Source organism: Macroventuria anomochaeta, assembly GCF_010093625.1.
Source record: "Macroventuria anomochaeta strain CBS 525.71 unplaced genomic scaffold BU25scaffold_49, whole genome shotgun sequence".
In the NCBI taxonomy this organism is placed as follows: domain Eukaryota; kingdom Fungi; phylum Ascomycota; class Dothideomycetes; order Pleosporales; family Didymellaceae; genus Macroventuria; species Macroventuria anomochaeta.
Window position 1 is genome coordinate 129,797 of NW_022985410.1, and position 12,849 is coordinate 142,645.

Here is a 12,849-nt window from a genome sequence, read left to right on the forward strand (position 1 = left end):
TTGGTACTTGGTCTGCACGGGCTTCCTGGAGCGTTTGGGAAGTGGAGTGGGGATGGCATTTGTGGAGACGGTTCAGTTAGCAGGCTAGAGTCTGCGTCGTAGTGAGATCCAGCATAGTAGTGGTGATGTGAGCTGTGTGATCCGTCGCTGTAGTTGTGAATGGGTGTGTGGTGTGGTGACATGTCTTATTGGACTTGACAGGGTGGTAAGGGTTACAGCAACATGTCTCAGATTGATACGGCGTGGGCGCAGTCTTAGGTACGTGAGGTGTTGTTGTTCTGGTGTTTTGCGTTTGCCTGCTATCAATGGTACAAAGATGGTGAGTACAATTGTTGGTCTTGATTGTGATCGAGCAAGCAGTCGTGAGGAGCAGCAGTGTTTGGCAACAGGAGGATGGCAGACACGTTTTGCCAAATGGATTCGATTCGTTGAAGCGACGAATGAAAGAAAGATTCAGGGTATACTTAGCTTTGTAGTGGATTATCCTACAACAAGCAAACCTGCATCAACTGGTGCCTACAACTTCGCACGACGCTGCAGGTACGCCCTGACACCAATGGCGGCTGCTCGCTGTTAGTCTATCTTCAGTCTGACAACCGGGTATATCCAACTCTATTCCCATAACTCCTCCCGAACAAGATATATGCGCGCAATAGGTAGGTGATATCACTTACCAACAAGCACAGCCAACCCCTTCAACCCAATCAAACCCAAAAACCACCCACCCCACCCAATCGTCCGTCCCTGGCGATCAAAGTTAGGCTTGATCTCGTTCATGCCCGAGAACTTCTTCAGCTTCGCGCTCGTATACGGCGGATACCTGACATCCATCAAGCTCTCGATCCAGGCTGGTGTGGTTGTCACACTGCGACGATGTGTGAAGACGTCGAAGGAGGCTTTGCCGCGGTAGGCACCTTGGCCGGAGGAACCGACGCCGCCGAATGCGAGCGTGGGGATGGAGGCGTGGAAGAAACCGTCGTTGAGGGAGGCGCCACCGGAGCGTGTTTGGTCAAGGACTGCAATTGTTAGCCAGATAGAGGTGGGCGAAGGAAAGAGGGATTTACTCTTGTGCATCTCTGCTTTTGTACCGAAGGCGTATGTGCCGAGGGGTGTGTCGTGGACTTCATTTGCAATCTTGATGGCTTCGTCAAGGTCGGTAACGGGCAGGATGGGGAGGAACGGGCCGAAGCTTTCGTCGCGGAGGAGTGCATCGTCAACGCTGTCTACTTGGACGACGGTAGGCTCGATGAAGAGGTCGTCTTCGTCCATGGTGCCGCCGACGACAACCTTGCCGTTGCTGGAGTCCAGCATCTTCTTGAGGCGCTGGAATTGCTTCTGGTTGACGATGCGGCCGTAGTCGGGCGAGTTGCGTGCACCGTTGGGGTAGAACTCCTTCAGGGCGTTCTTAATCTCCTGGATGAATGCTGGGACGAGCTCGCGGTCGATAAATGTGCAGTTCTGGCTGACGCAGACCTGGCCCGCGTTCAACGTCTTCGCCCACAACAGACGCTTTGCGGCCAGCTTGGGGTCTGCATGCTTGGTGATGATGGCTGGGTTCCTGCCGCCGAGCTCGAGTGCCAGTGGTGTGAGTGTCTCAGCCGCCTTCTTTGCGATGATGCGTGCCACGCCCTCTGATCCTGTGTAGAAGATCTTGTCCCACTTCTCCTCAAGCAGCGCCGTCGTCTCTGGGATAGCGCCCTGAATGCACGTGTAGCAGTCGGGGTCCAGCGACTCGGCCATGATCTTCTGCATAACACTCGCCGCGTAGGGCGCCGACTCAGAAGGCTTGATGACAGCCGTGCAACCCGCAGCGATGGCGCCAATGAGCGGTCCAATTGTCAGTTGGATGGGGAAGTTGTATGCGCCGATGATGAGCGCAGTACCGAGCGGGTCTTTGCGAATCCTGGGCCCCATGAACTTGTTGGTGAAGGCAATGTCTGCGGGCTTCTCGTCCTTTGCGAAGCGCTCAATGTTGTTTGCCATCCACACGCAGTCGTTCATGACCCACGAGATCTCGGTCAGGTAGGTCTCGAACTGCGACTTGCCTAAGTCGTGCTTGCATGCCTCCTGAATAAGGTCTGCATTGTCCTTAAAGGCCCAGTACAGCTTGCGCAACTGTTGGATACGGAACTCCAGCGGGCGCGTCTTGTGCGAGAGAAAAGTTTGTCGGACTGTCGCACATGTCGGTGCAATCTTGTCCATGGACGTGTGCTCAAACGAAGGGATCTTTGATGCTGCCATAATGCACTCAGTTGACTGCGATACAGCAGAACAGTATAGGTTGAGTGGTAAGCTCCGTGAGGGGTCCAGAACGCCTTATGAGCTTTCCATATCCCTGACACGCTCTGGCAGGGAACAGCTCCACTCCGCTCCTCCATGCCTCGGCTGAGCTGACTAGCGCGAATCCGTGGACGGCCTCGAAGGAAACCCTGCCCACATGTTCGTCCGCCTTCCTCTTTCTCCATATGGAGCTCAAAAGAGGCCGAGATCAGCGACTGCATGAAGCAACGTTCGCAGAACGCGTCGTTCCCTATTCCTTACTGCATCGATTTGACTGTCTCTATGAACGTACACTAGAATCTCACTGTCATCGCTGACGCCGTGTTTCAGCCCAACATGTCATCCAGCAACCACGGACTGGCGCCGTTCATGAATCATGTAGATTCGTCCACACGGTCTCACTAACCTCACTTTTACCTTTCAATCACGATTCTTCATCGCTCAAAAGCTTCACTGTAGTTCGGCATTTGAAATAATTAAGTTTGGGCAATTAACATGCATAATTGATACGATCTTGCGTGAGTGCTCGAAAGGAGGAATGGATGCAGATCGAGTGGGCTAGCGGGAGTCTCCGTGTATATCTCATTACGAGATGCTTTGATCGTTGACAGATATGCAGCCTACTGTTCTTCGCAATTATCATTCTAGCTACCAATGTCTTCCTGCGGCCCAGCAAAATAAGGGATGTCGTTAGGCAGATCATACGGATCCCTCAACGAGTACTGATAGAAGTCACTAGCCTTGAAGACTCGGTCTGCGTTGACGTCCAACATCCTCTCCCCCCTATCGTCCTTGAATTTGACCCAATTCGTCTTGATGGACGCATTTGGACCCGCCACGATCGGGTCGAAGACATTCTCGTAGTACGAGTGCTCAACGAGCAAGTTCGTATGCCCTCTCGCATACGTGCCGTACGATGTGCAGTTGCGGAAGTAGTTGTTGTACATATGGCACGCTTCGAGGTTGTCAGCGGAGGGGTTGCGTGCGTTGGTTGAATTGAAGAAGTTGTCATTGATGGTAACTTTTGCTGTGACGTTGGTGGTCCAGCCAATGCCGAGGGCTTTGTTGTGCTCGGAGTGGATGCAGGAGGAGACTGTGATATAGGTGGAGTCGCGGCGGAGGTCGATTAGGCCGTCGTTCATGCGTGCAAACTGTGAGAGTAAGTATTAACTTAGAGAGGAGAGGTGTGGAAAAGTGTATACTGTCATATGGTCGATCCAGATGTTTGTACCGTTGTCGACTTGGATGCCGTCCCAGTCTTCGGTCTTGCCTGGCCAATCTTCTGATATTCGTGTATCGCTGACTTGCAGATTGCGAAGGATGATGTTTCGAGTGCCCTTGACGGCAAAGCCTCCGCCGATGACTTTGGCAGTCTTCCCTACTCCGATAATCGTTTTGTGGCTAGCGATGGGGATCTCGTAACCCTTGGGCTCTGCTATCAAGGTACCGTTGACTCTGATGATGAGACTGCCGTTTTGTCCAGCATAAGACTTGAGCTCTTGATAGGTGTTGGCGTATACAATCCTCCCGCCCTTTCCACCTGTAGTACCACCGTTAAGGGAGGCAAAGCCGTGAGCTGCATCTTCGCAATGTAGGCACGTGGTTTTCTGGGCAAATGCGTGCGTCGTGAGAAGCAGCAGGGCTGCTGTCGTCAATTGCATGGTGGACAATCTGAAAGTAAGGACCAATGATGGACAAATCGACCGGCTTCACGTCTCTAATGTAGTTGATGCATACCGATACCCGCTTCTGATACAAAGCATCACATTTCCTTTTTCCTTGAATTTGTTGACAGTTAACCAGTGAATTGGCGGGTGGCCTCATGGTGCCTTCTCGGCAGCAATTGTCCCATGATGGTCAGTCTTATGGATTGTAGCGTAACAAGGGGTGTTTTCTGGCGACGTCCATGTAGCAGATCCACCAATAGGACACGAGCCAAGGCGTCGAACCATCTCCGTGCACCTGGTAGGTTTGACGATCAGATACCCACCGGAGTGTGGGGTTATGTGATGAGCTTGCGGGGAAGGGACTTCATCCAAGCTGTGATGGTCCTGGCGACTCAGTGGTCAGGTCTATTTTTCCAGGTTGCAAACGGTGGCTGTTGGTTCAAGATTACCGAACAGTGCCGCTTAGTATTACACAGAGCTTCGAAAGCCCTTTTCAGCTCGCCATATCGAGCTGTGTTAGTACATCGACGCTCACATGCCCATTCGTCACGCCCAGCCAAAGCCCAAGTTTACCACCGGCTCTTTACGATCTCGTGAAGACGTCCATTGTTGTGATGAGCATTCACAGTTTTTCCTCGAATCAGGAACATTGGTAGACGAGGCGTGCAGTGCTGCGGCAATCCGGGATAGCTGGTGTCGTGGAGATGGTGAAGGATTCGAGCATTCGGGCTAGTTGACATGCAGGAAAGTGCGGGGTCTAGCTTGGCGCTAGTACCTCGTAGCTCCTCCCAAGACGTGAGTGATGGAAGTTGCATCCTTCGTCCATCACACAGGCTTATTCTCGAAATGCAGTATAACAGGCGCCAAAGTTGTGTCGAGGCGGGCAACATGCTGCCCCTCTTTCTGAAAGCTCGACCTCATAACAGAAACGACACGTGACACTTACTGCGACTGCCTTGTGGCGTGAACCATGGGAAAGGGCAACACCTATGCGTGGTATGTGTGCATGGTGGTGGCTACAACAATGATCTTGTACGGCTATGACTCTTCGACATTCAATGCTGTACAAGGCTCGAAACATTGGGTGGCATACTTCCATAAGCCCAGTCCGAGCGTAATAGGGTCCATTAACACTGCGTACAATGTCGGTGGCATCATTGCTGGTAAGTAATTGAAGAGTGTAATTACAGACAGAAACTTATTCTAAACAGGTGTCTTCATGTCTGCACCAATCTCAGATCGCTTTGGTCGTCGATGGGCCATCATCACTGGCTGCGTGATCGTGATCATCTCAACATTCATCTCGACCTTCACACCTCGCAACATTGGTGGATTCATCGCCGGACGTGCCATTGTCGGTATTGGACAAGGTATCGCTCTTCCAGCTGGCCCAACGTATATCAGCGAGATCGCGCCTGCAGAGAGCCGAGGAAAGATTATGAGCTTCTGGTAACATCCGCAATCTGTGAGTTTAATGAATGCTACTAAATCTATATTAGGCAAATGAACTTCAGCGTGGGGAGCTTTTTGGCTTACTGGATCAACTACGCTTGCACCAAAAACGCGGCCAAGCTGGGTGACTGGGATTGGAAAACTGTCCAAATTTTCCAACTCCTAGCGCCTATTCTAATCATTATTGGAATCACGTTCTGTCCTGAATCACCCCGTTGGCTCGTTAAGCATGACCGTTTGGAAGCTGCCGTGAAGGCTTTGTCCAAAGTGCGCGACAATCCGGAACGTGTTCAACACGAGATCAGTGACATTTCACGCGCCCTGCAATTCGAAAAAGACGAAATCTCCTCAGGATATTCCGCACTCTGGAAGGACGAGTCAATCAGGAAAAGACTGTGTAAGTTTGCCGTTGTGGCTGTGATTCTGGTAACTAATAATCTTCAGTGCTTTGTATCCTGCTCAACATCGGCCAACAACTTACGGGCCAGGGGTCGCTCAACAACTATTCTACAAAGATTTATCAGTCGGTGTTCACTGATAACGACACGATCCAGCTCATCAATGCACTCAATGGCACCTTCGGTATCCTCTTCACACTCAACGCCACTTGGACTGTTGACAGATTCGGTCGCCGCTTCTTGTTCCTTGTTGGTGCTGTCGGCATGGCTGCATGCATGATCACGGCAGCCGCTGTTGTCACAGAGACCCCCGGAAGCCTTAGCGCAGGGAAACCACGCAGCGTCGGCATCGCCACGGTCTTCCTGATGTTCCTTTTCGCTTTTTTTTTCAAGCCGTCGTGGGGCGCGACAGTCTGGATCTGGACCGGAGAGATCTTCTCGATGAATGTTCGCAACCAAGCCATTGCCATATCATCACAGTTCCAGAATGTCGCAAACGTCTGTCTTCAGCAAGCATTTCCAGTGTTCCTAGCTAATGAGGGCTTCTACGCCATGTACATGTTCGGTGCCATCAACGTGGTGCTGTTTGCTTATGTCTGGTTCTTTATTGCGGAGACGAAGAACGTCAGTCTTGAAGAGATGGACATCATCTTTGGCGGCGCGAATCATGTTGAGAACGCTGAGTTGAGCAAGGGGACTGCGGAACAGATCGAAATTGCTACAGCTGAGACAATCGTTATGGCGGCTCCGAAGCGAAACCCGTAGGTTCTGGTCCTTCGAAGAGTGGCGGAGTGCTGAATAACGGATTAAATCAGAGCGGCACTAGTACAGCAATGGCAATTCGTGACAGCGTCCTTTCCGTCTGTCTCCCCTTCTTGTTTTATGTTTACGAATGTCCTCGGCACTCTCTCGACTCCGCTCGCCCATTATCGTCGCCCAGCACCATGGGGGCACAATCTGGGAGTTCCAACCCCTATACATGTCGGTTGCCTGCTGCCGCCAGGACGCCACACGAGGCTTAAGGCGGATGCGGCGTCCTCCTGCTTGCCCCTGCGGCTGAAGTGCACCAAGTCCAGTCCGGTTCACCGAACCGGCATTGGATTGAGTCCGATTCAAACAGCTGCACCTCGTAATGGCCAGATTTGGAGCTGTTAGGAACTTACTGCGTCCAGTATGCCGACAACATGGACGAAAGTAGCCTATCACATACGACCGCCATCGAATATATGATCTGCAAATGCTAACTGCAGCCACAGATAAGTATGTCATAGTTGATCCTATCAGAATTTACGGCTACTAGGATCACTAGCCAAGCGAATTGCGTATGCTAAGAACCTTGGAGCTTTCAAACCTCCACAACCACACGCTGACTTACGAGCAAGACTTTGTCCATCTGCATTAGAGCGCAAAGTCAAGATCTTGTACCTTAACGTTTGTCCTGGTGGCCAGAGCATGCGCACTCGTACTCCCATCAGATCGCCGACCCAAGTACCCTCTTCTTGGGTCCGTAACGCAAGATGACGCTGATCATCACTAAGGGACAGCGGATTGTCAGGCACAATTACGATGGAGCGGAACTTGGTATCTTTGACAGTGCCTTCGTGCGACTGATTTCTGCGGGCTCATACAAGTCATTTCATGATGCTGCTGCCCAAACGGTCGCAAAAGGATTAGGGCAATTATTAGGTATAGAGCTCCGCGTGGACAACATTGATGTGAGGATGTTCGTATTGCTTCGGCCGCGGCTCTCAACAGCATGCAATTGATTCACCCTCTCAGGGTCGAACGCTTTTCCAGTGCTTTCGGATGTGGTCGTTAGCATGACGGAAGTGGCCCTCACCGCGCCAATATCTGGGATGCGCGGTCAGTATAGACTTTCTCGATTAGCAACGTCAACGGCGAGCCTCCAAGATGTCGCGGCACCGTGGGGCATGGCATCTAGAAGTGGATACTCATCTATAAGAAGTGGGGGATGGCATGCATTGTTCTGGACTCACAACGGTGATCTTTGCTCCTACTTCGACCTCTCATCAACTCGAGATCACATCAACCACTTCAATAAATCACACTTCAGACACCTACAACCATGAACAGCGAAATAGAGACTTCTGGGCAAAGTACGCCCGACCAGAAGAGGAGACAGACTCGTCACCATCAGTTCTTGAGAAGATTGAACAAGTCGATAATGTGGGAACTTCAATTGCCGTTTATGCAGAGACAGAGAAAAGACTTCTGAGGAAACTCGATATCCGCATCATTCCTATGATCAGCTGGATATACTCGATGAACTTCATGGATCGAGGTATGTGTGATGCGCAACACGCCATTCTTCCTTGCTAATGGATGGTAATCACCATTGGTAACGCCCGCCTTTACGACTTGGAGGAAGACCTCGGCATGCCGCCTGATAGCAATCAATACCAACTTGTCGTCGGCATATTGTTTGTCACGTACTGTGTAAGCGACCATGCCTCCATCGGTACACGATCGGACACTGACCCGTGGATAGCTGTTTGAGACACCATCCAACATGATTATCAAGAGGCTGCAGCCAGCTCGATATCTGGCTGGTTTAGTCTTCTTCTAGGGCCTTGTAGCCATGTTCACTGACTTTTGCAATAACCTTGCTGCGCTGGTGGCTTGTCGACTTCTCTTGGGTGTGTTCAAAGCCAGTCTATTCCCAGATGTCATTCTCTATCTCTCCATGTTTTACAACAAGAACGTGTCGTTGCGCAACACCTAATTCTACGGCACCAATGCAATATCTGGTGCACTTGGCGACCTTGTGGCGTATGCGATCGGATAATTGGACTACGCTGGAGGTTGGAGGCGAGCTCACAATGAGAGCACGTTTCACAACACGCACTAACAAATCGCAGAGGTGGGAGAAGGATCATTGTGATCAACGATATCTTAACAGTCTTGACCGCCTTCGTCGTACCCTTCGTGCTTCTGAACAGACCCGAAACCGCTAGCTTTCTGACTGAAGAAGACCGTCATAACCTTGTGCTGCTCCGAGAGCTCGAAGTTAGCCAAGCGAAAGTCGCACAGATGCTCCACAAGGATGATGTCAAAGCCGCAGCCAAAGATTGGAAGACTTGGGCTTCTGCCATCGCGCAGTTCAGCGGTCTGGGCATGTTGTACAGCTTTTCTGTCTTCCTCCCGACCATCATTTTTGAGATGGGCGGTGGCTGGGATCGACAAATCGTCCAAGCCCTTACCATCCCCGTCTACTTCCTCGGCTTTAGTTTCTATATTGGCAGCGCCTACTACAGCGATAAGATTCAGCTACGTGGCATCTTCTGCGTAGGCGGCTTCTTGACGTACATGGTGGGGTACATCTTCCTCATAGCAAACCAAGGAGTTGGCCTCAGTTTCGCTGGCTGCTTCATCATGGCCATGGACTCTGGACGTCGACTGGTACGGCGATGACATGGCTTGATGTCAACAGCCCACGCTACGGCAAACGAGCCTTCGCCAGCGGTATGCAAATTACCATCGGAAACGCTGCAGGCGTTTCGACACCGTTCCTGTTCAATAACGCAGATGCGCCAACGTACTATCCTGGTTATAGTGCGACGATTGCACATCTTGCGCTTAGCGCTGGCATCTATGCCACTCTGCACTTCTGGCACCGTAAAGAGAACAAGAGGAAGCTTGAGGGTAAGGAGGACTACAGATTGGAGGGCTTGTATGAGAAGGAGATTGCGGAGCGGAGAGAGCACAACCCAAGACTCTTTTACATGATTTAGAAGGCTGTTTGTGTAGCCTCAAGACAAAGGCAAGACATCAACACATGCGATCGTTGTTGGTCAGATACGTAGTGAAAGACGCGTTCCTACCCTTCCAAAGTTCGGTCGTCTATGACGTAAGCGTGAAGACTAACTCTTCACGGCCTAATGTCCCCACGCCTGATTGCATCTCTTCTACCATCACGCAGCATACATATCCAACATCAACTATCCTTCCGGCACCTTTACGCCACGACGCTAAATCAGTCCCAATCTGAATGCCAAGTTCTGCCGCCAAAAAACGTAAAACACGCCATTCAGGTCGGGATTTCAAAATGACACGGCAAGAGCCAGGTGCTACCATGCTTGCTCTTGCAGACACCGGGTTGTTGCGCCTCGTAGATGAGCTTCTCCTCAACGTCCTCGACCATATTGCGTCTTTGAGGGACCTTTGCAACTTTGCGGCAACATGTGCGCGTCTCCAGGGACTCGCAGAACCATATGTCTGGCGCTCACTACTAGTGCTCAGCGGTACACATGCGCGCAACATTGCCGCAGTATTAGACAGGCGGGAAGAACGAGCCGACTTCGTCCAAGAGCTATCAATCCGGTACAAAGACCAGAATAAGGAGGGAATTGAAGACCTGAATCATTGGTTGACTCTCATGTCGAAGCTTCGCCACTTGACTCTAGAGAGTCCATGCCCGAACAACACAGAATGGCGGCAGGGTGAAGTGTTTGATGGCTGGTCAAGGATCAACTACTCGAATCTGATGGCGAGCGCAGTATTTCCGAGAGAAGGGCTGCCAGTTGCATTGCCGATGTTACAATCTTGTAGGCGATAGTGTGTACATGACGGTCTAACTCTTCGCTAACAGGTGACAGTTACATTACACGCGCATGGAGCAGACGACAGGAAATTCGAATTCGACAACCGTCTAGCTTCTGTCTTCTTCCATCCCACGCTGCGCGACCTTACTATCTCTTGCCTGAACATCAAGAACCGAGATATGGAATCAACGATCAGGTCTTTCGGCAAGGAGCGCAAATCAACACCTCTCCGATTTTTGACATTCATTGAGTGTAATATCGATATCGACACGCTCCATACCATTCTCAGTATGCCTAAGGCTTTGAAGCAGCTTTCGATCGGCGAGCGTTTGCATGTATTCGAAGGAGCCCGCCCACCGATGGACCCCGGGCAACGAACATGTTCCACACGCTTTTTGCCAGCTCTACAGCAGCAAGCCAATTCACTTGAGAAGCTAACTCATATTGGCGGCTCTCTTCCATACCTCCTAGGGCGGGAAACCGATCCAGATGGTGCGGCAAAGCTACGCTCCTTCACTAATCTACAACACCTCGAGCTCGGCTTTGAATCACATCTTTACTACTACCTCCGCGATAATGGGTTCCCACCACGGCTCAAATACCTCAAGATGCTGGATAACGCCATATCGAATAACTACAGCCACCAAGCTGACGCCCTTACGAGGACAGTCTTCCGCTCGACCACGTCACTAGTCACACAACACTTCCCTTCTACTGTGCCGGAAGATTTCACGCTTCATGTGCACTACTCGAACCACATCTGCTTTCATTCAGACAACGCCGATCAGTACATCTCTGTGATGTTCCTCAGCCGCCCATTGATATACCGAATCGCCGACATTCTGCACGAGCACAAAGGCCGCCTTGTCGTGTCTCGTGACACATTTCCCTCTGGTGTCTCTTTCATCCCGCCATACATGTACGGCGAGGAGCGGCCGGTCGAACAAATGCTGTACGACTCCGACGATTACTTCACATTCAATGGAAAGGACTACCGAGTCCTTGACGACGACGGGTTCAGCGAGAAGGTGGAGAAGGACCTACTAGTATGTCCGAAATGTGTGAGTCGGGGCTTCACGGAGAGGGAATGCAAGCAGTTGGGAGATGGAAGTCGGTGTCAGCCGTGCTACAGAGATGGTCTGGAATGTGGGTGGGCGAGGGACGAGGCCGGAAAGCTCGCAAAGCCTGCGCTCTGAGGCTGAATATCATGGCACGAGTTCCGACGGAGCAGACTTTGGATGCGCACATGCACGTGCGCATGGCCTTTTGGGGCACTTGAATATATACCCCGGCACTGTTTTGCCATTCTACTTCACCCACTTCGTAAACTCTGTAGCCCAAGTCTAGATCAGCGTCTAAAGGCCATTGTCGGCCTATCGTTAGCTTCAATACGTGAGATTTTGGCATGAGGGGCTGACTGGCTCAACGTTGGACACATTACCAGTGTCCTCTCCGATGTGTCGATGAAAGAGTGACAGGTGAGGAGTCTGCTTCGGAAGTCTGCTTCCGCCAAGCTCCGGCAACTGACAATCGCCGTTATCGCCGTGGTATCGTACTCTCACAAACGACGATGTAGTTCCCAACACCCAAGCGCTCCTGCGGCGCTACTGAACCTAATCATGGACACTCCACAAGTTACTGTGCTCCTTCTTGGTGACGCCGAATGCGGCAAGTCCACGTTCTTGTCGTGAGTGCTACCTTCACATACATACAGAAGTCTTATCACCGTCCAAGGCGCGTCACAGGCTCTCACAAAGATTTCTGAAATTACACTGCATATTACTGAGAGCTAACGTGATAGCAGACGTCTCAGCCTTGGTGTACAGCCACACAATAACGACCTTCCACCGTATGCGCTTCCAACGCTTCGCGACACGGATCAACCATTCGAATTCGATATTTCGCTCTACGGACGACCCTACAAGCTCCGCTTTTACGATACCAAAAGTCCTGAAAACTATACGCTGCTACGTCCACAATTCGTGATACTCTGCTATGACATAACTTCGCGCGCCTCCCTTGAATCGCTCACCAAGACGTGGCTCCCCATCGTGAATGGTCACTTCAACTACGACGAGAACCTTCCGGTCATGGTCCTGGGTCTGAAGCGTGACTTGCGTAAGCAATGGACACTACAAGAAGTCGGCGAAGACAAGAAAGGCAGAGGGCCAAGCGTCATGCCTCACGAGGGCGTGCAAACCGCGCAGCGGATGTTGTGCGATCACTACGCTGAATGCAGCGCTCTGACGGGCGAGCTGTGCCGTGAGGTTCTGCAAGACGTCGCCAAGACTTGCGCAAAGACGACAACCGCAGATGGAGCGAAGAGTGGAGGCGTGCTCTCCGAGTGTGTCGTCATGTAACGATCCGTGGGCAGCGTCTCACACAGCCGCCACGCAAGCTTTTGCCTCCAATCGCACGGCAGATATGCTGCCATGCTGCATACAATGTCCGGTTCCAAGGACATGTGCATTATGACGTAGCATACAGGCC

The 12,849-nt window shown here is 51.5% G+C and overlaps 7 protein-coding genes across 7 annotated transcripts; 5 read left to right on the forward strand and 2 right to left on the reverse strand.

Annotated features, from left to right (window-relative positions):
* Positions 1 to 158: 158 nt before the first annotated feature.
* BU25DRAFT_415661 (aldehyde dehydrogenase) lies at positions 159 to 2,286 on the reverse strand. Its single transcript, XM_033707583.1, has 3 exons — positions 1,065 to 2,286; positions 675 to 1,016; positions 159 to 570 (listed from the first exon to the last, which is right to left on the reverse strand). Exons 1-3 carry the CDS (start codon positions 2,239 to 2,241, stop codon positions 506 to 508), a joined length of 1,584 nt encoding a protein of 527 aa, XP_033556170.1. The 5' UTR covers positions 2,242 to 2,286; the 3' UTR covers positions 159 to 505.
* Positions 2,287 to 2,924: 638 nt separating this feature from the next.
* Positions 2,925 to 3,941, reverse strand: BU25DRAFT_403520 (polysaccharide lyase family 1 protein; the record flags this gene model as incomplete). Its single annotated transcript, XM_033705081.1, has 2 exons — positions 2,925 to 3,431; positions 3,483 to 3,941. 2 exons carry the CDS (start codon positions 3,939 to 3,941, stop codon positions 2,925 to 2,927), a joined length of 966 nt encoding a protein of 321 aa, XP_033556171.1.
* A 307-nt stretch (positions 3,942 to 4,248) lies between these two features.
* BU25DRAFT_219611 (uncharacterized protein) lies at positions 4,249 to 4,642 on the forward strand. The gene has a single exon (XM_033701309.1). It carries the CDS (start codon positions 4,290 to 4,292, stop codon positions 4,542 to 4,544), a length of 255 nt encoding a protein of 84 aa, XP_033556172.1. The 5' UTR covers positions 4,249 to 4,289; the 3' UTR covers positions 4,545 to 4,642.
* A 133-nt stretch (positions 4,643 to 4,775) lies between these two features.
* Positions 4,776 to 6,656, forward strand: BU25DRAFT_415663 (MFS sugar transporter-like protein). The gene is made up of 4 exons (XM_033707584.1): positions 4,776 to 5,110; positions 5,159 to 5,396; positions 5,447 to 5,796; positions 5,844 to 6,656. The coding sequence occupies exons 1-4, from the start codon at positions 4,918 to 4,920 to the stop codon at positions 6,560 to 6,562; spliced, it is 1,500 nt and encodes a 499-aa protein (XP_033556173.1). The 5' UTR covers positions 4,776 to 4,917; the 3' UTR covers positions 6,563 to 6,656.
* Positions 6,657 to 8,136: 1,480 nt separating this feature from the next.
* Positions 8,137 to 9,605, forward strand: BU25DRAFT_443491 (MFS general substrate transporter; the record flags this gene model as incomplete). The annotated part of the gene is made up of 3 exons (XM_033709363.1): positions 8,137 to 8,143; positions 8,679 to 9,132; positions 9,249 to 9,605. 3 exons carry the CDS (start codon positions 8,137 to 8,139, stop codon positions 9,547 to 9,549), a joined length of 762 nt encoding a protein of 253 aa, XP_033556174.1. The 3' UTR covers positions 9,550 to 9,605.
* A 127-nt stretch (positions 9,606 to 9,732) lies between these two features.
* Positions 9,733 to 11,772, forward strand: BU25DRAFT_378677 (uncharacterized protein). The gene is made up of 2 exons (XM_033704180.1): positions 9,733 to 10,362; positions 10,414 to 11,772. The coding sequence occupies exons 1-2, from the start codon at positions 9,807 to 9,809 to the stop codon at positions 11,553 to 11,555; spliced, it is 1,698 nt and encodes a 565-aa protein (XP_033556175.1). The 5' UTR covers positions 9,733 to 9,806; the 3' UTR covers positions 11,556 to 11,772.
* Positions 11,773 to 11,978: 206 nt separating this feature from the next.
* On the forward strand, positions 11,979 to 12,719 carry BU25DRAFT_435185 (P-loop containing nucleoside triphosphate hydrolase protein; the record flags this gene model as incomplete). The annotated part of the gene is made up of 2 exons (XM_033708899.1): positions 11,979 to 12,046; positions 12,164 to 12,719. The coding sequence occupies 2 exons, from the start codon at positions 11,979 to 11,981 to the stop codon at positions 12,717 to 12,719; spliced, it is 624 nt and encodes a 207-aa protein (XP_033556176.1).
* Between the last annotated feature and the right edge of the window lie 130 nt (positions 12,720 to 12,849).